The sequence below is a fragment of the Narcine bancroftii genome, chromosome 1 (assembly GCF_036971445.1).
Source record: "Narcine bancroftii isolate sNarBan1 chromosome 1, sNarBan1.hap1, whole genome shotgun sequence".
NCBI lineage: Eukaryota > Metazoa > Chordata > Chondrichthyes > Torpediniformes > Narcinidae > Narcine > Narcine bancroftii.
In genome coordinates this window covers 435,844,854-435,869,747 of record NC_091469.1, presented here as the reverse complement: position 1 = coordinate 435,869,747, position 24,894 = coordinate 435,844,854, and the positions used below count along the sequence as shown (strand labels likewise).

The 24,894-nt window shown below is 40.4% G+C and overlaps 1 protein-coding gene across 4 annotated transcripts in view; it reads left to right on the top strand.

The window, feature by feature from the left end:
* The window catches only part of fam171a1 (family with sequence similarity 171 member A1), a 192,480-nt gene that overhangs the window by 113,951 nt on the left and 53,635 nt on the right, over positions 1–24,894 (top strand). For 2 of the 4 annotated variants that reach the window (XM_069914325.1, XM_069914326.1), the window contains exons 2-3: positions 2,879–3,106; positions 19,127–19,219. In XM_069914325.1, the coding sequence (XP_069770426.1) occupies positions 2,879–3,106; positions 19,127–19,219 (321 nt within the window). Of the gene's footprint in view, positions 1–2,878; positions 3,107–4,919; positions 5,242–10,402; positions 10,531–19,126; positions 19,220–24,894 lie in introns of those variants that run through there. The other 2 variants (XM_069914327.1, XM_069914328.1) reach the window with 2 other exon arrangements.

Genomic DNA, 24,894 nt, shown 5'->3' with positions numbered 1-24,894 from the left:
TCTCTGACAACAATAGTAAAATTGATTTTCTGCAATGACTCCTCACCAGCTGAACAGTTTTAAATTTCATTTTAGATATTGAAGGCGTACAGTGTTTTAAATTTTCTTCCATTTTGCAGATTTCCTAATTTTCAAAATTACTATACAATTGTTTGCTAAAATGAGGAAAGCATCCAGTCTAGATGGAATACCTCGCTGAGTTCTTAAAACCTGTGCTGACCAACTGGCTATCATGAATATCTTCAACATCTCATTCTGACAGGGCGTGGTTCCCATCTGTTTCAATTGTACCAGTGCCAAACAAAAGTGTCGTAACCAACCAGTGGCACTCACATCCACAGTGATGAAGTGCTTTGAAAGGCTTATGTTGAAGCATATCATCTGCTGTCTGAGCATCCGTACTAATCTGCCTACTGCAGCAACATATCCACAGCAGATGTCATCTCACTGGCTCTACTCAAAACTATGGAACACCTGGACTGCAAAGATGCATGCATCAGAATTCTCTCAATTGACTACAATTTAGCATTCAACACCATCATCTCCTCAAAACTAATCAGCAAACTGCAAGACTCAATACCCCACTGAGTAATTGGATCCTGGATTTCTTCACCTCCCAGAGCCAATTTAGTGTGGATTGGCATAAACATCTCCTCTACAATCTCTGTCAGCACTGGGGCGCCACAGGGTTTTATACTTAGCTGCTTATTCTACTCTCATTACACCGAGGACATTGTGGCTCAGTATGACAACATTACCATTTACAGATTTGGTGATGATACCACGGGGAAGAGTCAGCGTACAATAGGGAAATAGAAACTTGGCTGAATGGTGTTCTAACCAAAAAATCTCACTCAATTGTCAAAAGTCCAAGGAGCTGATTGAGGATTTCAGGAAAAGAAAAGAAAACAGATGTATGATAAAGTGTTCATTGGGGGATCAGAGGTGGAGAGGGTGATCAGATAAAATTCCTGGGAGTCACTATCTCAGAGGAGTTTTCTTGGATCCATCAAACAAATGTCATTGCAAAGAAAGCATGTCAGTGCCTCCACTTCCTCAATAGTTTGCAGAAACCTTGGCAAACTTCTACAGATGTGTAGTGGAAAGGGTGCTGACCAGTTGCGTCATAGCCTTGTATGGCGGCACCAAAATCTCTGAGCAGAAAGCCCTGCAAAAGGTAGTGGACACAGCCCAGGACATCACAGGCAACCACCATTGAGAAAATTCACATGGAACACTGCCATAATAGAGCAGCAGCCATCATCAATCACATTACCATGGACATGGTCTGTCACAAAAATGCTGCCAGAACTCAGCGGGTCTCCGTGTCCATTGGCAGTAAAGATGTAAAACCAACATTTCGGGCCTGAGCTCTTCATCAAGGTACTGTTGTATATCTGTACCTCCTATGAGATCTGCTGAGTTCCTCCAGCATTTATGTGTTTTTGCTCAATCACAGCATCTGAAGATTTTCATCTTTCTATGTTTCACTACATGTTCTGTTCTCGCTGCTGCCATCAGGAAAAATGTATATAGGTACTGCAGGACTCGTACCTCCAGGTTCAGGAACAGCTGCTACCCCTCATCAGACTCCTCAGCAACAAACTCAGTCAGAGACTCATTTAAGAACCCTTACTTATTATTTATTGCTGAATGTTTATTTTTCCATAATGCAAAGTCAGTTTGTTCGCATTTCTTTATTTTGTTTACTTTTTGAGTATAGTTTACAGTTAACAATAATTAGAATTTCTACCTTGCCTACAGGAGAAAAGAATCTCAGGGTTGTACGTGATGTCACGTTTGTGCTCTAACAATAAATGTGAATTTTGACTTCGCTGCAGAAATCTGCACTAAACACAGTAGATTTCATCTTCTATTTTCTATTTGAAGTGTCAGTGATACAGTTGGAGAAATAGAAGTCAAGTTGCTGCCCTGCAACTATACCCTTCATGTAGTCAGTGTTGGTACCCCTTTTCCTTATTTCTGTGATTTATGAATTATCGGAAAGAGGCTGGTGAAACTTTATTTTCCACAGAGTCGTAAGTTGGAGAGTCATAGGAAAGATGGAGCACGAAACAGGTCTTTTGGCCCAACAAGTCCCTGCGAACCACCAACTACCCATTTACACCAATCCTACTTTTATCTATTTTTTTTTTGTTGTTCCTCCGACATTCTCATCAATTTCCCTTCAGGTTTTACCAGTTACGTACACACAAGGGGCAATTTACAGTGAATAATTAATCCACCAATCTGCCCGTCTTTGGGATGGGTGAAAACCAGAGCTATGAATATAGGACGTTTACGATTGTATTGGTGTTGATAGTGCAGAGAGAGCCTTGGCTGCAGAATGATTTGTTAACACGAACAGAGAAATGACAGATGGAGCTTAATCCTAAAAAATGTAAGGTGATGCACTTAAGGACTAATAAGGTTAGAAAATGTACAATGGATGGTATGGCCCAAGATTGTACCGAGGGACCTGTGTGCAAAGGTCAAGGATCATGACTAAAGCAGAGCAGGCATTTAGATGGTTAAGGCAGTAAGTGGAATACTTGCTTACATTGGGATTAGTGATGTCATGTGCAACAATGTTCTCTTACTCAATGTGCCATTAAGCCTCATACTGTTGTAGGTTTTTTCATAATTATTATTAGTTTGATAAGCTTGCCTGTTTTACTCCCTGTAATATTGAAAATACATGTTATTGTTGACTTATTTTTGTGTAGAATTTTTTCTGCATTATGAAAATAAGTAGGGGTAAGGGGTGTATCTAATTAAGTCATAACAGTAGCCAAAACTTAAATACAAAGTTGCTTTCTTTGCCTAACCTTCTGTCTGATTAGTACTTTCTCATAATGTTCTTCTGTTTACTTTTCAGAAGTGACGTTGAAAGTCCACGTGAGTGATTCCAGTACACATCAGCCTTTGGGTAAAGTCTTAATTGAGATTTTTACCAACCACACTTCATTTACTTCAGGATATTCTGATTCAGATGGGATAGTCTTCATCACCTTTCAGTATACACTTGGAGCTCAATTGTTTATTGTTGCATCAAAAAGTGGTTACGTGCCAAACTCCTCACCATGGTTGGCCACCAAACTGCCCTGTAAGTTTGTATTTATTATTCTTTATATGAGTAAATGATTCATGTTTTCATATTAGTTCCTTTTGTGCATCTTTGTGTATGTGGTATGAAATTGAAGGGGAGGGTTTACAGAGAAGGTGTAGGGAATTGTGGTTATGTGTATGAGAGAAGGCAAAGGATATGAGATGAATGAAGGAAAGAGGCTGGATTTTTCCTTATTTCTTCTTCATGCTAGTTTGGATGCAACTATAGGTAACCTATATGTTACACCCATTCAGGTCATGTAAATTTGCCCTTAATTAATTCACAAATGTATTGGCAGGTTTCATCAGAGCCTGGTTTACCATTTCAAGTGCCCAGGAACTCAGAAGCCAGATCCATAACAGACACGACTTGACCACTGAAAACTGAAAAATGTGGGGTTGTCTGAATCAGGAAATCGTGTGCATAAAACAAGTTGTGAAGGCTGTGTATTTGGAAATGCGAGGGATTGAAAAATCTTTCCAATCTGATTTTAGTTTGGGACAAATGTGGTTTTGATACTGTTCTTTGTTTCAAATTTACAACCATTTATAACAATCTACAGCTTTAATCATTTGCTATAAGGAACTTCATGTGGAATTTTGCTTCACTGCCTTTATCATAAACAATTATTTTCACACAATATTTAATGCAGTGAAGGTTTGTTCAGGACCCTGATAACAGTGGGAAAAGAACAATCTTTAATTGTTGTAGTGCAGGTTCTTCTTCCTGACAGGAGGAGGGAGAAGAAAGTATGGCTGGGGGCTATATCTTTTAATATGTTGGGTGCTGTTTAGAGGCAGTGGGAAGTGTAGATAGAGTGGAGGGGTTTTGCGCGATCGTCTGAGGTGCGTTCACAACTCTGTGCAGCTTTTTGCTGTCTTGAGTGGAGCAGTTGCCATATCATGTATGATGCACACTGGTAGGATAGTTCTGTGTACAGGTATTCCTCAACTTACAATGGTGTTTTGTTCCGGCACTCCCATCATAAGTCAAAAAATCGTAGGTTGATAAGCGGCATTGAGATCAATGTGGGGACCGAAACGTGGGGAGATAGCAGGGCAATAGGATCAGTGTGGGGATCGATTGATTGCTGTTGGGAGACACTGAACATCATAGCTTATAGCCAAAATTTGAAGTACAGTATGGACTTGAACCATTGTAACTATCTGTAGATATTGTTGAGGAACACAGGTAACATGCAAATGTTCCTCAGGGTTCTGGGAAAATAGTGGAGTTGTTGCATTTTCTTGAACATCTGCTACCCTGAATCTTGAGGCTAAGTCTCCTAATTCTAGTCTCCCCCACCAATGGAAATGACTTGTCTACCTCTTTCTTATCTGTGCCTTTCATAATTTTACACATTTCTCATAGAGCCAAGAGATAAAGTTGCAGCTCTATAAAACTGGTTAGACCACACTTAGTATTGCATTCAGTTCTGGATGCTCATTATAGCAGGGTTTCCCAAGAGATGTAGGGGTTCTGCAGAAGAAATGACAGTGAATAATAACAATCTACCTGTTGTTTCCGGAGGGAAGAAAATGGTGGGGGGGGGGGGCGTGTGTGGGGAATGCTCCTGCTTACCTCGCCTGTCCAATCACCAACTGGTGGTGGAGGATCACTTCACCAATGTCCTGTCAATTGCCGCCCGGCCAATTATCTGGGTGAGAGGGTATTGGGAGGCAGGGGGAATTGTAACGTCCCTGCAGCCCACCTGCACAGCCAATCTGTGGGTGAAGCCCCCATTGTGTCACTCATTGGGGGTTGTGCCCATCCTAGCCTGTCAATTAGCAACCCACTTTTCTACACGCAGCCAATCATCACCAGATGAAAGCCCCCCCCCCATTGTGACGTTGGTGGGAGGACAGACTCCCGCCCACCTCATCTGTCAATCAACAGCCGGTGATTCTGGTGTGGCAGAGAAGGTGAAGTCAGCAGAGGACTGGTCTTCTCTTGTTAGTCACTGCCTGTACCAACTATCGAGCAGATTGTGACGTCGGAGGTCGAACAGGAATAAGGATACAGCTATCTAATATTGTGTCCAACGTCAAGAAGATCTGTGAGGTCAAGAAACAATTTCAATCATCCCCTTAAATGTAAATTAGAGGCAACAAATTATTTCATCGTGGAGAATGGTGAGTTTATTTACTTTCTTACTATGCTTGTATATATACCAGGTCTTTAATTGACTGTAATTGACAAATGGGGTTCCATGATTTCCAAGTGCTTCCCAAAAGGGTTCCGTGAGCTAAAACGTTTGGGAAGCCCTGCATTATAGGAAGAATGTAGATGCTTTGGAAAGGATGCAGAGGGGATTATGAGGCTATTGCCTAGATTGGAGAATGTCTTGTGGAGCAAGGTTGACTGAGCTAGGCTTTTTCTCTTTGGAGTGAAGATGAATAAGAAGTGACATAATAGAGGTATACAGGATTGTGAGGGGCATAGATAGGGTGGACAGCCAGTACCTTTTTCCTAGAGGAAAAATAGTAAATATCAGAGGATTGTACCTGGAATGCATTTCTGGGGATGGTGGTAGAGGCTGATGCATTAGGGACTTTCAAAAAAACTTGAGACAGGCACATGGATGTAAGAAAAATAGAGGTTATTGGTGTGAGGTAGGGAGGATTGCATTGTTATGGAGTAGGTTTACATGAGTCAGCACAACATGTGTGCTGAAAGGTTCTGTACTGAGTTGTAATGTTCTATGGCTCAAGGCCAATGGAGAGAAAAGAGAAATAGTGCATTGAAGAGTAGGATCAGCTGAATTGCCTTCTGCTCCTATTTTCCATGCTTTTGTGAAACATCCTCATAACATTAACCTTCTTTATCCTTTCAAGAATCTTGTCCATTTCTTGTAGAATAGGCTCTTTCCCTTGAGGGTAGGGGAGATTGGAACAAGGGTTCATAAGTTGAGGGTTAGGGGTCAAAATTTTAGAAGTAATATAAGAGGATGCTTCTTCACTCAGAGAGTGGTGGCTGAGTGGAATGATCTTCCGGAAGAAGTAGTTGTGACAGGGTCAATTCTGTCATTTAAGAGGAGTCTAGATGAGTACATGGATGTGAGGGGATTGGTGGGTTATGCGAATGGGTAGGTGGAACTAGTAGAGTTTCATGTAAATCGGTGCGGTCTAAAAGGGCCGATATGGCCTGTTTCCGTACTGTAAATTGTTATATGGTTATAAGATCACCCCTCATTTTCCTAAACTCCAAAGGGTGTAGGTGGGATGGGGCAGCAGGGTCGCTTCTCATTAGAGAAATCGGGACTGGGGTTTGAATCTGACACTCTCTGTAAGGAGTTTATATGTTCTCCCCATATCTGCATGGGTTTTTCCCCAGGGGCTCTGGTTTCCTCCCACTATCAAAACGTACCACGGGTTGTAGGTTAATTGGGTGCAATTGAGCAGCACTGGGCCTGGGAGCCGAAATGGCTGTATTACCAAATTGCTAAATCTTTCCTCAGGATGCCCTTTTTCCAATAATCAATCTGATAAACATTCTCTCCACTATTGCAATATGCATACAACTAACATTAAATAGGGAACCTAAAAATGTATGTAAAATAAAGGTATGGTTGCATAAAAGCCTGTATCATGTCCACAACAGATCCCATCAATGAAGACCCATGTCAAACAGCAACACACTTGTAAAAATGAGGTGAGAAAAAATATCTCACCAACAAGCTTCCATTAGGAGTTTATTTTTAAACTTTATTTATTAATTCAAAATACAGATAATAAGTAACATATATAACAATAAACAAAGCATGAATGTTATATTTTATGTGTGTATATATATATATATAAAAAAAGAAAGAAAAAAAGGGAAAGAAACCCCCCCCTTTCAGCCAACTTTCCTAAGGAGAGCCATAAAGAAAAGAGAAAAAAATAAAGAAAAGTAAAGCATACATATTAAAATCTAGTCAATATAAATCAAAATGTAAATATTCTGAATAGAACAACCACCTATTAATTAAAAAAACTATAGTTATTTGCGAAACTTATGTAATTTTTTCCATTATTAAACAATATTTCATCTCATTATGCCATCTATTAATATCAATCATATTCGTAACTCCACGTACTAACAATACATTTTTTCGCGACAGATGGCGCTAAATATACAAAAACAAATTGAAGTTTATCTAGTCCTAAACCGCATTTTTTTAAAATTCCAGCAGCGTTACCACATCTAAAACACAAATCTGATTCCTAAAGACAATATTTTTCAATTTTTCAGGTGTTAAATATAATTGATGTAAAAAATTTTAATTAATCATCGCATAACGTGCATTTATCAGTCTAGTTACACTATCATAACAAATATCTGACCAATCATCCTCGGAAAAAATAAAACCAATATCGACTTCCCATTTACCTTTAGATTTATCCCAACCCTTTTTATCCATACCATCCTGTAATATTTGATACATAACTAAAATATAACCCTTCTCTGGTACCCTCATAAAAAAAGTCTCAAATTTAATCATTTCAGGTAAAATCATATCTCTACTGAACACATGTTTTACCAAAGATCGAACTTGATAAAAATACGCTTACGCTTAATCGGACTGTTTAAACCCCAAACATTAAAAGTAGCAAACTTCAACTTTGACATATCCACTAATATTACTAAAAACTAATAATATTAATATATAAAGACTCAGATCAATGTAAATAGGCCCTCCAATAGGAGAAGAAGAAACCACAAATTAAAGTCTAAATAAAATGAAAATTAAAAAAAAGATAAAAAGAAACACCCCACCCCAAAAAAAACTACCAAAAGGTAGTAATCCCTAAATGAAAGTTGGGTGTGGATCACCCACCAGTGGCTGATGACTAGTAGAACATAGAGCAAATTTCTTCCTCCCCAGCCAAACAAAGAATAACAACAAGATATCATAATGACATAAAAAGAAAGTAAAAATAAAAAAATTCTTCTATTCATCCAAGAGATTCCAGACTCGGCAACCCCATTTCAAGGAAACGGACTCTTTCCATTCCCATTTCTGCCGTTTCTTCCATTTCCAGAACAACCAGATTTTTCTTTAGGAGACAATGGTGGGCTACGTCTTTGTCCTCTTACATCTGGCAGTGAGTCAGCAAAACTCATTGCTTCACGCTCATTCTCAAAAAACTGAGATTGAAAGTCTCCACAAAACACCTTCAACACTGCTGGATAGTGAAAAGTAGACTTATAACCTTTATGCTACAAAACTTCTTTAACTGGATTAAATCGACGCCGACGCTGAATAACCTCTTGACTCAAATCAGGATAGAAAAAAACTCTACTATTCTGAATCATTAACGGGGCTTCTTGTTGTCTCGTGTTTTGCACTGCTAAACGAAGTATCGTTTCTCTGTCCAAATAATTCAAACATAGAATTATCACGGGTCTCGGTGATTGACCAGGCAGAGGTCTTCTTCTTAAGGCTCTATGAGCTCTTTCCAATACCAGACCTCCAGAGAAAAATTCCTGCCCCAGTATTTGTGGAATCGATTCGGTAAAAAAACGAAGAGGATTTTGTTCTTCCATACCTTCTGGCAATCCAACAGTCTTCACATTATTCCTTCTACTTTGATTCTCCAAATAATCTACTTTCCTCTCTAACTCCCTCTCACGTTCTCTCAATTCTTTAACAGATTTTTCCACCTCCAACACTTTTTCTGTATGAGAAGCCACTTGTTGTTGACATTTCAAAAAATCAGCCTGAAATTGTTTAAAATCTTCATAAGATGCTTCCACACGCATTTTAACTGTATCCAGTTCCAAACTGAGCCTCTGAGACATTTCATTCAGCCAATGCTGAATGATAAGGTTTAGCTGTTTACATTGTAATTCAGAAAAGTTCAGCCCTGCTTTCTCTTGCGTAGTGGCAGAACCAGGTAACTGCCGCTCCTGCTGCAACGCAACAAAAGGCATTTTAACGGTTTTAGTGCGGGTCTGGACTCCCAGCGACGGCACCCCGACTTCCTCAGGGGGCCGACGCTGTTCTCCTCCCCGCAACCCGTTGTTGCTTCAAAAACTCACAAAAAAGACCAAAATATTCAGATTGAAGTATATTCTGGGGTATTTCAAGCAATGGAGTCGTCTTCTTGTGTGCCCCCTCCGTTAAAGTCGGCAGGCTGCCAGGATTGGGATCCACATTGGGGGCACATGCACCTTCCTTCTGAGAACGGGTAATTCCAGCGATGTCCTTTTCCTGGTGAGTAGTAGTCATTTTTTCAGCTCCCACAGGCAATCTCTGTGGTTTAGGCTTGAAAGAAAGCAAACCTGAAGTTGTAGCAGACTGTTTAGGCCCTAAATCTTCAACACTACGAAAATATAGTTTCTTCTGTATTTGAGGTTTAATCTTTTTACCATTAATAGCCATAACAATTCCTTGATACTTTAAACTAAATTTTAAAAAATTTAAACCTGAAAACAAAGAGTTAAAAACGGGTTCTTAAAAGTCTGGCCAGAGAGGTCGAGATTACACGTCTAGACTCTACGCCATCTTGCCATGCCCCCCACTTCCATTAGGAGTTGAGCTAATCTTCAGAACTAATAGGAAACTATTCATCTTACCAAGTTTACATTTCAGAATCAAGATTAATCAAACCTAGGTACTCGACTTATTGTATGCAAATGCAGCTGCTTTTATGTGTGATCTGGGACTGAGCTCAAAATGATCATCAATGCTTCGGTCGGTTTGCTGGAGACTGTTGATAGGTTTGCTTGAAATGAGTTCAAGCTAACTGTCTTCTAGTTGTAAGTGTTGTTGAACTTGGGGGAAGTACTTTTAGCTTGGGTCCACTGGTGGATTTGTAATGGGTTCATGTGGTTGCTGAAAGCTGGGAACTCGGTTGACTTTTCTCGATAGTTCATTTTCCTCTTGCTGTCAGTGCCATTGATATCTCTGCATTTGCAATAAGCAAAGGATGGAGAAAAAGTTCAAGCCCTGTCTCTTGCTATAGATATTGTCTGTGTTTTTTAATAAATTTAAACCATATTTGATTCATTACTGTAATTCATTGCCTGTGAAGTGCTTTGAATATGTTAAGGACATGAAATGGAAATAGATCAATAAAGATTTTTTTTAATTTTGTTCAAATAATCATTTCTCATTAGAAGTGGAATTTATAAATCCCACCATCTTTTGCTTTTATCCTATTGTGGTCAAAGTAAATGTTTTATTTTCATTGTTCTTGAAATGTAGCCAAGTGTTTTACACCGAAAGCCATAAAGCTTAAAAATTTGCTTCCTCCTTTTCAAACGTCGCCTTTGGGGATTTTAATAGGAACTCTGAGTCAGAATACAGGATGGTGATCGAGAATCTCGTAGGGTGGTGCCAAAACAACAATCTTGCTCTCAACATCTGTAAGACAAAGGACCTTATTTTGGAATGTAGGAAGGAAAGACCAAGGGACCATACACCACTAGAGATGGTTAGTAGCTTTTAAGTTCCTGGGCATCCACGTGTCAGAGGACCTCTCCTAGAGCTAGCACATTGAGGCAAACATGAAGAAGACACATTAACTTATTTACTTTCTAAGACATCTAAGGAGATTTGGCATGTCATTGAATTCTCTATCAAACTTCAACAGGTGTTCTAAGGAAAGTATATTGATTAGCTTCATCATGGTCTAGTTTGGAAACTAGAGTACGAAGGAATGCAGAAAGCTGTATAAAGCACAAAACATAGCCCAGATGGGCTCCAATCTCCTGTCCTCTTTCTTTTTAAAATATTTTTATTGTTTAACATGTAAGCTTACCTACAACATTTTTTAAGGAAAGCACATAAAAAAATCATCTTGTATACATGTAAGCATAAAAAATGATGAAACTACATTGACAATTCCTTGATCAGCATAATAACAATTTAAATTGATCTATAATAACCAAGTTAAACTTGATAATAAAAAGAAAAACAAAACAAAAAAAACCTAAAAATTATGTCAAATCTACCCCCTCCCTCTAATAAAGGTTACCTTGTGTGTGTGTGTGTGTGTGTGTGTGTGTGTGTGTGTGTGTGTGTGTGTGTGTGTGTATATATATATATATATATATATATATGTACATAAAATAATTTGTGGATCGGATGGTAACTTCCAGACATTGGACAGAGAATCTCCAGAGCATTCAAAATTCTTAATTCTTCCAATCATGATAATATTCTATGAATGGGCCCCACATCTTTACAAATTGGAACTTTTAATCTTTAATATGGTATCTAATTTTCTCCAAACTCAAATAGGACGTTACATCATGTAACCTCTGTGTATGGGGAGGTGAAGAATTATCTTTCCATTCAATGAAATTACTCGTCTAGCTATCAGTGTGGTAAAGGCTGCAACTTTCTCCTGAGATGCAGACAGAAGTGTATCTGGGTCACATGAAAAACCAAACAAAGCAATTAACAGACAAGGATCTATACTAATCTCAAAAATCGTTGATAAAGTTTGGAAAGTGTCTTTCCAGAATCTCTAAATTTGGGAACTTCCAAAACATATGGATCAGTGAAGCTTCAAAAACTTTTACACTTTTCACATAGAGGATCAACATCTGCATAAAATGAGATAATTTAAGTTTGGACATGTGTGTTCTGTGTACAGCCTTGAATTGTAATAAGCAATGCCTTGCACAAAATGAGGAATCATTAATCAAGCTGAGAGTAGAATATCAATCTTCATCTGAAAATGTTAGTTTCAAATCACGTTCCCAATCATTCTTACTCCAAGCCATGGAGGCTGATCTTAAATCTAATAAATCATAAATATATGATATTAATCCACCATGAAAAAAAAACTGTAACTTTAAAAATACATCAAGAATATTAATATTTGAGATTCAAGGAAAATCAGAAAGCTTAGACTGAACAAAATGTCTAACTTGTAAATATCTGAAAAATGTCTTAGAAAGATTAAATTTGGTTGATAATTGTTCAGAAAAGGCAAAATTATCATAAATAAAAAGATTAAAATTTTGGATACCTAATCTATGCCATTCCTTGAAACCTGCATCCAGCAAAGACAGCTAAAAAAAAGATGATTATCTATAATGGGACAAACCAGAGAAAAACAATTAAGCCAAAAATAATTTCCTAAATTGAGCCCATATTCTCAATGTATTTCTCATTAATGGATTGTGTGTCAATTTGACAAAGGAAAAAAAGACCAAAAAAATCCTAAAATTGCCAATATAGAAGTTTTTTTGTGAAAAATGGCAGTTCCATTTCTACCCAAGAGGGTCTATTCACTGACTTATCCAAATGTAATAATGAAAGTAAATTATGTATGTTAATTACCAAATAATAAAATCTTAAATCTGGAAGTGATAATCCTCCATTCCTTGTAGTCTTTTGAGGATAGGCTTCACTTATATGTGTTTTTTTTTTCCCTTATATGGAGGTAGAAATAACAGAATCTAATGAGCTTAAAAAAAAAGATTTGGGAATAAAAATTGGTGAAGCTTGAAAGAGATACAGAAATATAGGTAAAATATTCATTTTAATCAAATTAATACGACCCATCATTCATAATAATAGTTTAATCTTATTCAGTAAAACCATTTGAATAACATTTACTGTGCCTGCCATAATGCTTTGTCAACCATAGTTCCCTTTTCCTACCATCTTTTCCCTGTCACAGTGGGACAAACCTGTCTTGAACCCAGCACAAGGGGTCCCTAAAGTTCCTCCACATTAGTTCTGTGCTTTCACCCTTGAACATCTATTTTCAATTTACTCTCACTAGTTGTTGCTTCATCCCATCATAATTAGCCCTTCCCCAATTAAACTCTTTCCCATTTTGTCTGCTTTTAATCCTTATCTTTGGCTTGGCTTCGCGGACGAAAATTTATGGAGGGGTAATGTCCACGTCAGTTGCAGGCTCATTTGTGGCTGACAAGTCCGATGCGGGACAGGCAGACACGGTTGCAGCGGTTGCAAGGGAAAATTGGTTGGTTGGGTGTTGGGTTTTTCCTCCTTTGTCTTTTGTCAGTGAGGTGGGCTCTGCGGTCTTCTTCCAAGGAGATTGCTGCCCGCCGAACTGTGAGGCGCCAAGATGCACGGTTTGAGGCTATATCAGCCCACTGGTGGTGGTCAATGTGGCAGGCACCAAGAGATTTCTTTAGGCAGTCCTTGTACCTCTTTGGTGCACCTCTGTCTCAGTGGCCAGTGGAGAGCTCGCCATATAACACGATCTTGGGAAGGCGATGGTCCTCCATTCTGGAGACGTGACCTACCCAGCGCAGTTTGATCTTCAGCAGCATGGATTCGATGCTGTCGGTCTCTGCCATCTCGAGTACTTTTGCCATCTCGGCAAAACTCTGCATGCCAAACTGCATGAGTTTTTCAAGCTCTGCTGGGACCAAGGAAAGCTGCCTCAGGACCTTCGTGATGCCATCATCATCACCCTGTACAAAAATAAAGGCGAGAAATCAGACTGCTCAAACTACAGGGGAATCACGTTGCTCTTCATTGCAGGCAAAATCTTTGCTAGGATTCTTCTAAATAGAATAATACCTAGTGTTGCCGAAAATGTTGTCCCAGAATCACAGTGCGGCTTTCGTGCAAACAGAGGAACTACTGACATGGTCTTTGCCCTCAGACAGCTCCAAGAAAAGTGCAGAGAACAAAACAAAGGACTCTACATCACCTTTGTTGACCTCACCAAAGCTTTTGACATCGTGAGTAGGAAAGGGCTTTGGCAAATACTAGAGCGCCTCGGATGCCCCCCCAAAGTTCCTCAACATGGTTATCCAACTGCACGAAAACCAACAAGGTCAGGTCAGATACAGCAATGAGCTCTCTGAACCCTTCTCCATTAACAATGGCATGAAGCAAGGCTGCGTTCTCGCACCAACCCTCTTTTCAATCTTCTTCAGCATGATGCTGAAACAAGCCATGAAAGACCTCAACAATGAAGACGCTGTTTACATCCGGTACCGCACGGATGGCAGTCTCTTCAATCTGAGGCACCTGCAAGCTCACACCAAGACACAAGAGCAACTTGTTTGTGAACTACTCTTTGCAGACAATGCCGCTTTAGTTGCCCATTCAGAGCCAGCTCTTCAGCACTTGACGTCCTGTTTTGCGGAAACTGCCAAAATGTTTGGCCTGGAAGTCAGCCTGAAGAAAACTGAGGTCCTCCATCAGCCAGATCCCCACCATGACTACCAGCCCCCCCACATCTCCATCGGGCACACAAAACTCAAAACGGTCAACCAGTTTACCTATCTCGGCTGCACCATTTCATTAGATGCAAGGATCGACAACGAGATAGACAACAGACTCGCCAAGGCAAATAGCACCTTTGGAAGACTACACAAAAGAGTCTGGAAAAACAACCAACTGAAAAACCTCACAAAGATTAGCGTATACAGAGCATTTGTCATACCCACACTCCTGTTCGGCTCCGAATCATGGGTCCTCTACCGGCATTACCTACAGCTTCTAGAACGCTTCCACCAGCGTTGTCTCCGCTCCATCCTCAACATTCATTGGAGCGACTTTATCACCAACATCAAAGTACTCGAGATGGCAGAGGCCGACTGCATTGAATCCACGCTACTCGAGAATCCTTATCTATAGCTGTGCTGAAGCTCACTCTCACTAAAATTCTCCCCCTCCAAGAGATCTGCCACCTGACCAGGTTCATTACCCAGAATTAGATCCAGTATGGCCACTCCTCTCACTATCTTGTCCACATACTGTGTCGGGAATCTTTCCTCAACGTACCTGGCAAGTTCAATTCCATCTATCCCTCTTGGATCCCTCAGGAAGTGCCAGTCAATATTAGGCAAGTTGAAATCACCCATAACTACAACCCTGTATTTCCTCAACCATTTCAAGATTTGTCTGCTTATCTGCTCCTCAGTATCCCAAGGGCTAATTGAGGGCTTGTAAGACTACTCCCAATACAGTGATTGCTCCCTTCCTTTTTCTGACTTCCACCCACACTATCTCAGTAGACACCCCCTCTGCAGCATCCTCCCTTTCTATAGCCATGATACTATCGCTGACCAATAATGGTTTACCACCCCCCTCTCTTATCTCCCATCCTATTCCTTTTAAAACACCTATAACCCGGTACCTGCATAAGCCAATTTTGCTCTTCCTCCAGCCAAGTCTCTGTAACGTCCACAACATTATAGTTCCATGTAGTGATCCATGCTCTAAGTTCAACCCCTTTATTCCTAATAGTCTTAGCATTGAAATAGATCAATTTCCATATAATTGTTTACAGCGCGGAAACAGGCCATGTCAGCCCTTCGAAACCACACCGGTTCACTTGAACAACTCCACTAACTCAACCCTTCCACTCTCTGCCCATAACTCTCCAACCCCCTCACCTCCATGTACACATCCAACCTATTACTGGCTATATTTATGCCTGCCCTTACAAACTCAGAACACATAGCATCATGCTTTTGACCTTCTGCCCTGTTCTCCGCATTCACATTCTGGTTCCAACCCCTCCTGCCAAACTAGTTTAAACATTCTCCAACAACTCCAGCAAACCTGCCCGCAGGATATTTGTCCCTTTCCAGTTCAGGTGGATCCTGTCCTTTTTGTATAGATCAGGCTTCCCCAGAAGAGATCCCAATGATCCACAAAACTGAACCCTTGCTCCCTGCATCTACTCTTCAGCCACGCATTCATCCATCACAACTTCCTATTCCTACCCTCTCTGGCATGTGGCACAGGCAGCAACCCCAAGATTACCAGCCTTGAGTTCTTGCTTTTTAACTTGCCTAACTCCCCATACTCCCTCTTTGGGACCTCATCACTACTCCTTTCTATTGTTATTGGTCCCCATTTGCTTCCCCTCCCCCCTCCAGAATGCTGTGAACTAGATCAGAGACATCCCTTACCTTGGCACCTGCGAGGCAACATACCATCCTGGAGCCTCTATCTTGCTCACAGAAACTCCGATGCACTCGCCTAACCATCTAGCCCTAATCACCATAGCTCTCCTCTTCTCACTGCCCCTCCCCTTCTGAGACAAGGGGCCAGCTTCTGCACCAGAAATGTGACCACCACAACTTGCCCCCCCCCCACCCTCCCCAAACAGTAACCAAAACAGTATACTTATTGTTGGAAGAACAGCCACAGGGGTACACTGCACTGCCTACCTATTCCACTTCCCTCTCCTAACAGTCACCCAGTGTGATTAAAGTGCACATCACCAACATGTAATTAAAGTGCACATTCCAGATTTTTATTCAAGGCTATATATATACATTTTGGTTTGACCATGTGACCATATAGAAATTAGAGCACATTTTATACATAGTTCCCCCATTTCAGGGCACTGTAATGTTTGGGGCATGTAGCTTCACAGGTGTTTGTGATTATGAATTCTGAGGTGCATAGAAACATCTATGTTTGAACAAATGCCTCCAAACTCATTGGACAGCACTTCATCCAACACCAAGACAATGATCCCAAACATACTGCTAAAGTAACAAATGCTGTTTACAAAGCTAAACACTGGAAAATTCTTCATTTGCCAAGTCAGTTACCCAATCTCAATCCAATTGAGCGTGCCTTCCATATGCTGAAAAGAAAACTCGAGGGGACAAGTCCCCGAAACAAGATGGCTGCAGTAGAGGCCTGGCAGAGCATCACCAGAGAAGATGCTCAGCACCTGGCGCTGTCTATGAATCACAGACTTCAAGCAGTCATTGTATGCAAGGGATATGCAACAAAGTACTAAACATAACTGCTTTAATATACATAACATTGCTATGTTCCAAATATTGTGATGCCCTGAAATGAGGTGACAATGTTTAAAAGTGCTATAATTTCTACATGCTCGTACCAAAATGTATACAAATAACCTTGAATAAAATCTGGAATGTTCACTTTAATCACATGAATTGTTTGATTCCTAATTTAAAACTGTGGTGCATGGGGGAAAATAAAGGAGAAAAAAAAGTGTCTGTCTCAAACATTATGAAGGCACTGCATGTGAGGCATTATCTCAAGAAGGTAACCAACATCCTGTCACCCTGTTTGCTGTTATCTTTGGGCAGAAGATATAAAAGTTTGGAGAGCAACACCTCTTGGTTCAAGAACTTTTTTTTTATATGCAATTGCTATCAGGTTCTAGAACCTCCGCATGCTACCCTCATCCTCACCATAAACTACCCTGGGACCATCAAAAAAGATTTGTCTTTACTTTTTTTAAAAACTAACTACGACTGTTAAAAAGTAGATAACCATCCTTTTATATTTGTTATCTTTTTTTTCTATGGCACATTATGCCAATTAAATGTATATTATTGTTGTTGATATATCTTGTGTAACTGTGTGACTGCCTCAAGTAAGAATTTTGTTGCATCTGTACATTGCGCTTGTGTTTATGACAATAAGCTCTCACATCTCATATTATATGTGGCCCCATAGAAAAATGACACCCATGGTAGTGGCAGATGGAAGCTTATGTTACTCAGCCTAAGTCAACCTGCATCTGATTGTATCACCAACAGAGCCAAGCTGACGGGCTTAAGCAGTCAAAGGATTATGCTGACAGCTGGAAAAAAAACACTGTGTATGATCAGTGGAGATGAATTTGTGAGCAGTGAATAATCTTTATGAATAAACTAACACAGTGAAAATTCTGGCAGATGATGAAAGTATTTAACATGAAAAGTGGTTAATATTGTTGAACTCCTACTGAGTGTCATTACTGGCCATCTGTAATGGGCATTCAGGTTATATTCTTGACAGAGTACTGATGCATAAAATATTCACAATAATTTTAATTTTTTAAACTTTCATATTTTTTCATCCTGCCTTATTGCAAGAGAGCCCCACCTAATTCTTCCAACATTTTACAAGGCTACAGCCCCCACTTGCTTCAAGAAGACCAGCATCATACCAGTAATGAAAAAATGGGCCTAAATAGCTACTGACCAGTGACTTTGACTTCCATCATGATGAAGTGTTTTGACAGGCTGGTCATTGCTCTCGCCTACAGCCAGCCTCGTCCACTTCAATTTGCCTAGCAGCCAAAGAGATGCCATCTCCCTAGCTTTTCATTGTGTCCTAGCACACCTGGATCCAAGAACATCCATGGTAAACTATTGATCATAGACTTCAGTTACATGGATGTAAGAAAAATAGAGGGCTATGGGTGTGTGGTAGGGAAAGATTAGATTGTTATGGAGTAGGTGGGCTCAACATCGTGGGCTGAAGCACAACATACTGTGCTTTTATGTTCAATGGATCATTCATTTATCGTGCCAGTCACTATTTTTGTCTGAAGATTTAATTTCTCTTGTTTATAATTCTTATGAAAAATGCACCACAACAAATCCACTTTAAATGTTGACGATTTATGGCTAAAAACCCAGACTTTGGATAAAAAGGAGCCAAAGGGATGGACTTGAAGTTCAGGAAAACTAGGCAAATTAAATATTATTATACTTTAAAAGCAAATTGAAATAGAAGTGTTCAAATTTCAGTTTTACTAATTGTAGTTTTAATTAAGTTAATTTAACCTGCCATTTTTTTTTGTGGGAAGTAACGTTGGAAATGTTCGCTGGTATTAAAAATTTTGGTAAAGGATAAGAGTATGCAGTGTGTTGCAATATTGCATCTTTCTTACCTTTTACATGAGGTGGTCTCAGTTGCTTTTAACAAAAAGAGCTGAGTGTACAAACTGATGACCTTGTATCTTGTTTCATTAAAATTAATCGGATGGAAATCATTAATTCGCAGGTTGAAGGGATTGTCTGCAGCAGATGTCGTGATTATGGTAGTAATTCATAGTTATGAGTTCCCATGATGCTGTCATTCCTTTCAGCTCGAATATTGCAAGTGTGAATCTGTTTTCAATAACACAGTACAGTGTTATGACAGCCCATAACCATCCAAAATAATAATATCTGGAGCTAAAGACATGATATAATAATGTAATTTTGCAATATTGTTTTTTGAACAAAAGGTTTTTTTTTGGCTGAGCAGAACCTTAGTGTTGTATGTACTAATGTTGAGGCAAATAAATAAATAAATAAATTTATTTTCTTTAACAGTGTTTTCATCCGTAAGCCTGCTTCTACATCCTGAGCGATTAGCAACCCTGATGGTATATGACGATGTTGTTCAGATTGTCTCTGGATTTCAAGGTGTGTACTAGAATTTATCATTTGAAATGATTATCTGAAATTCATTTGTTTAGACCTATCAAAGAAGATTAATTGAAATGCCTATTTTTGGAGTTTGAAATGTTTATTTGTTTTGGTGGTTTAAAACAAATAGGGAATTACTTAAATATTGCATGTTCAACCACAAATAGATTATCGTGTTCAATTCTTGCCACCTCGTTATAGGAAGAATTTGGAAACTTAGAGAGGATGCTGCTTAAATTGGAGAACATGTCTTATGAGGAAAGTTTTTTTTTATTTGGAGCAACAGTGGATGTGATGCCACATAAGAGGTATTTAAGATTATAAGGAGAGCCACCACTTTTTTTTTTCCCAGGGTGGTAGAGGCCCATATCAGAAGATAAATGTTTAAGGTGCATGGGGGGAAAGTGAACCACAGCACAGAAACAGGCTGCTTCATCCCTTTTAGTCTGTGCCAAACCATTTTTCTGCCCAGTCCCACTGGCCTGCACCCAGTCCATAGCTCTCCATACATCTCCCAACCATGTACCCTGTCCAAATTCTTCTTAAATGTTAAAATTGAGCCTCCATTCTTCACTTCAGCCAGCAGTTCATTCCGCGCTCTCACCACTGTGTGAAGAAGTACCCAATCATGTTCCCCCAAACTTTTCCCATTTCACCCTTAACCCATGTCCTCTGGTTTGTATCTCAACTACCCTCACTGCCAAAAGTCTACCTTATTAACTGTCTATTTCCCTCATCATTTTAAATACCTCTATCAAATCTCCCCTTATTCTTCTATGTTCCAGGAAATAAAGTTTTAACTTGTTTAACCTTTCTCTGTAACTCAGTTCCTGAAGACTGGGCAATATTCTAGTAAATCTTCTTTGCAGTCTCTCTATCTTATTGATATCTTTAATGTAGTTAGGTGATCAAAACTACACACAATAATCTAAATTTGGCCTGACCAAAGACTCTACAACTTTACCATTACATCCCTACTCCTATATTTAATACTTTAATTTATGAAGACCAATATGCCAAAAGCGTTCTTTACAACACTATCCACCAGTGACACCACTTTCAGGGTATTATGTATCTGTATTTCTTGATTCCTCATCTACCGCATTCCTCAATGCCCTACCATTTACCATGTATGTCCTTTCTTGGTTTGTCCTTCCAAAATGCAACACCTCACATTTGTCTGCATTAAATTCCATTTGCCATTTTTCAGCCCATATTTACAGCTGGTCCAGATCCATCTCTAAGTTGTGAAAACCTTCTTCACTGTACATAACACCTCTAATCTTTGTGTTATCTGCAAACTTCAGTTTACCACATTATCATCCAGATAATTGATATAGATGACAAACAAGTTACAGACATCCAGTTTGAGAAGCAATCATCCACCACCACTATCTGGCTTCCCCATCCAGCCATGTCAAATCCAGTTTATTACTTCATCATGAATACTGAGTGTCTGAACCTTCCTGACTAATGTCTCATGTGGGACCTTGTCAAAGGCCTTACTAAAGTCTATGTAGACAACATCTACAGCCTTTCCTTCATCAACTTTCCTGGTAACCTCCTCAAAAAACTCCCATCAATTTGGTTAAACACAAAGCCATGTTGAATATCCCCAATCAATCCCTGGTTATCCAAATACTTGTATATCCAATCTCTTAGAACACCTTTCAATAATTTACAAACCACTAACATTGGGCTCGCAAGCCTAAAGTTCCATGGTTACTTTTGAGCTTTTTATTTAAACAACAGAACAACATGAGCTACCCTCCAATCTTCTGGCACCACACTTGTGGCTAAAGACATTTTAAATATTTCTGACAGAGCCCCTGCAATATATATGCTAGCCTCCATCAAGGTCCAAGGAAATAACTTGTCAGGCCCTGGGGATTTATCCACCCTTATTTGCTTTAAGACACTAGGCACCTCCTCCTCTTTAATCTGTGTGGGTTCCATGACATCACTGTTTTTTTTTATTTCCAATGATTCTGTGCCAATTTCGGAGTGAATACAGATGGAAAAAACCGTCTAAGACCTTCCCCATCTCTTTTGGGGACAATGTTGTCTCTTGCTATATTTTTGCTCTTAATATACCTGTAGAAACCCTTAGGATTTTTTTTCACATTGTCTGCCAAAGTAACCTCATGTCATCTTTTAGCCTTCTTGATTTATTTCTTGAGGTTTTTCTTGCATTTTGTATGCTACTCAAGTACCTCAAATGCTCTATGTTGCCTATACCTGCTATCAGCCTCTATCTTCTTCTGAACCAGATCACCAATATCCCTCAAAACCAAGGTTCCCTCTGCCTGCTAACTTTGTCTTTAATTCTGACAGGAACATACAAACTCTGTATTCTCAACACTTCACCTTTGAAAGTCTTCCAATTACTTGGCACATCCTTGCTGGAAAACAACTTATTCCAATCCACACATTCTAGATCCTTTCTCATTTCCTCATAATTAACCTTTCTCCAATTTAGAATCTCAACCCGAGACCCAGACCTATCCTTTTCCATAATTAACTTGAAACACATGGCATTATGATCACTAGATCCAAAATGTTTCTCTACACATACTTATGTCACCCATCCTGTCTCGTCCCTTAAAAGGAGATCCAGTATTGCACTCTCTCTAGTTGGTACCTCTATAAGTTGATTTAGAGAACTTTCCTCAATACATTTGACAAACTCCAAGCCATCCAGCCCTTTTACAGTGTGGGAGTCCCAGTCAATTTGTGGAAAGTTAAAAATCTCCAACTATCACAACTTTGTTTCCTGCAGCTGCCAGCTATCTTCAGATTTGCTTCTCCAATTCTTGTTGACTATTGGACAGTCTGTCATACAACCCTATGATTGTGGTCATACCTTTCTTGTTCCTCAACTTCACTCATATAGGCTTAATAGACCCCTCTGATCTGTCCTGCCTGAGCACAGCTGTGATATTTTCCCTCAATTCCACTCCTCTCCCTTTCATCCTCCCTGTTCTTTAGTGTCTGAAGCAACAGAAGCCTGGAACATTGAGCTGCCAGTCATGGCCCTCCTGCAGCCAAGTTTCACTCATGGCCACAGTGCATAATTTCAGGTGCCAATCCATGCTCTAAGCTCGTCTGCCTTTCCTACAATACTCCTTGCATTGAAATAGATGCATCTGAGAACATTTCCACTACATACAACCCGTTTACCTCTAACGTTAAATGCAATTTTCACATTATCTCTTCCCTCCTCCACTCCTCTATTTGCTCTGGCACTCTAGTTCCCATCCCCATACAAATCTAGTTTAAACCTGCTGGAGCAGTATTAGCAAACCTTCCTTCTCAAGAAGATGTAGTATTTTTCAGAGATTGGTGGATACCTGGAATGCATTGTAGGGGATTGTGCTTGAGACTGATACAATCGGGACTATTGTAAGAAAAATTGGGGTTTATGGGCTTGGAGGGTGAGAAGGGTTTGATTGTATAGTTGACTTAAATAGGTTAGCATTATGAATCAAAGAGTTTGTGCTGTACAGTTCTATGTTCTGCAGTACATTTTCAAAACACATTATACTGAAGTTGTGTAAGGATGTCAATTTTTCCCTGTAATAATGCTCCTGAATGTTACAGAGACTTGGTTAGCAGAAGGACAGTCAAAACACAATGCTGGAGAAACTCAGCAGGTCAAACAGTTTTCTTTATATATCAAAGGTCAAAATACATGGCTGATGTTTCAGGCTTGAGCTCTCCATCAAGGTATGGAAAATGTCAGCAGGCATCCAAGCAAAAGAGTAGGGGGGAGGGGTGATCACAAAGGCAGGAGGTGATGGGTGGAGAAGGGAGGGAGGGGACAGTAGTGATCGAGGGGAGAAGGGATGGCTAGATGAGAATAAGGAGGGAGGGGGTAGAAGAAAGCAGGATAGTAAAAACCAGAAAAGTCAGTGTTAATCCAATCTGGCTGGAGAGTGCTCAAAAGGAAAATCAGGTGTTGATTCCTCCATTTTGCTGGTACTCTTGGTGGGTTAGTACATAAGGCCATGGACAGACATGTGAGTGTGGGAGTATGCCACAGAACTGAAATGATTGGCAACTGGGAGGTCTCTGTCACTGTAGCGAACAGAGTGAAGGTACTCAGTGAAGCGATCTCCCAATCTGCGCCGTCTCTCCAATGTAGAGAAGGCCACAAAGGGAGCACCAGATGCAGTAAATCAGTCCTGTGGATACACAAATGAAGTGTTGCTTTGCTTGAAAGGTCTTTTTTTTGGGGCCCTGGACCTTGGTGAGGGTGGAGGTGTGGGCGCAAGTATTGCACCTCCTGTGGCCACAGAGGAAGGTGCTGGAGAGGAAAGATCGGTGGGGAGGGATGAGTGCATGAGAGAATCACAGAGGGAGCAGTCCCTATGGAAGGCAGAGTGTGCTTGGTAGTGGGATCCTGTTGGATGTGGAGGCTGGTAGGGTGGTAGGTGAGGATAAGGGGGACTATGTTCGTTGCATCTGGGGGCGAGGATGGCCAGGGCAGAGGTATAAGAAATGGAGGAGATGCAGATGAGGGCTGAGTTGATGGTGGTGGAGGGGAAACCACATTTTTGGAAGAAGGCAGGCATTTCAGAAGATCTGGACTGGAAGACCTCATCTTGGGAACAGATGCAGTGGAGACTGAAAATTGAGGGAAAGGGATAGAATCCTTGGAGAAGACAAGGTGTGAGGAAGAGTACTCAAGGTAGTTGTGGGATTTAGTAGACTTGTAATATATGTCAGTGGAAAGCTTTTCTCCTGAGATGGAGACAAAGAGATCCAGGAAGGGGAGAGTGTTGTCGGAGATGAACCAGGTGGGTTGAAAATCAGGGTAGAAGTTAGCTGCACAGTGGATGAAGGTGACGAGCTCATTGCAGGTGCATGAGGCAGCTCCTTAGCAGAAGGACAAGATTGGCTGATGCAGGTACTGGGGCTTAGGTATTTTAAAAGGAATAGGATAGGAGGTAAGAGAGAGGGGAGAGGAGTGGCATTGCTCATCAGGGATAGTATTATGCCTTTAGAAACGGAGGATGCTGTAGAGGGAGTGTCTACTGAGTCGGTGAGGGAGAAGCCAGAAATAGGAAGGGAGCAATCACTGCACTGGGAGTAATGTATAGGCCCCCCCAAATAGCCCTTGGGATACTGAGGAATAGATAAGTAGGAAAATTTTGGAATCCTGCACAGGGATAGATGAGCTATATGGGGAAGAATATGTCAGGTATGTCTAAGAATGATTCCTGTCACAGCATGTGGACCAGCCGACTAGAACCTGGTCAGATGCCAGACCTCTCGATGGGGGAGCATTTTGATGATAGTGATACAACTCCCTGAGCTTTAGCATAGCTATGGACAAGGATTCTTTGGCTTGGCTTCGCGGATGAAGATTTATGGAGAGGTAATGTCCACGTCAACTGCAGGCTCGTTTGTGGCTGACAAATCCGATGCAGGACAGGCAGACACGGTTGCAGTGGTTGCAAGGGAAAATTGGTTGGTTGGGATTGGTGTTGGGTTTTTCCTCCTTTGTCTTTTGACAGTGAGGTGGGCTCTGCGGTCTTCTTCAAAGGAGGTTGCTGCCCGCCGAACTGTGAGGCGCCAAGATGCATGGTTTGAGGCGATATCAGCCCACTGGCAGTGGTCAATGTGGCAGGCACCAAGAGCTTTCTTTAGGCAGTCCTTGTACCTCTTCT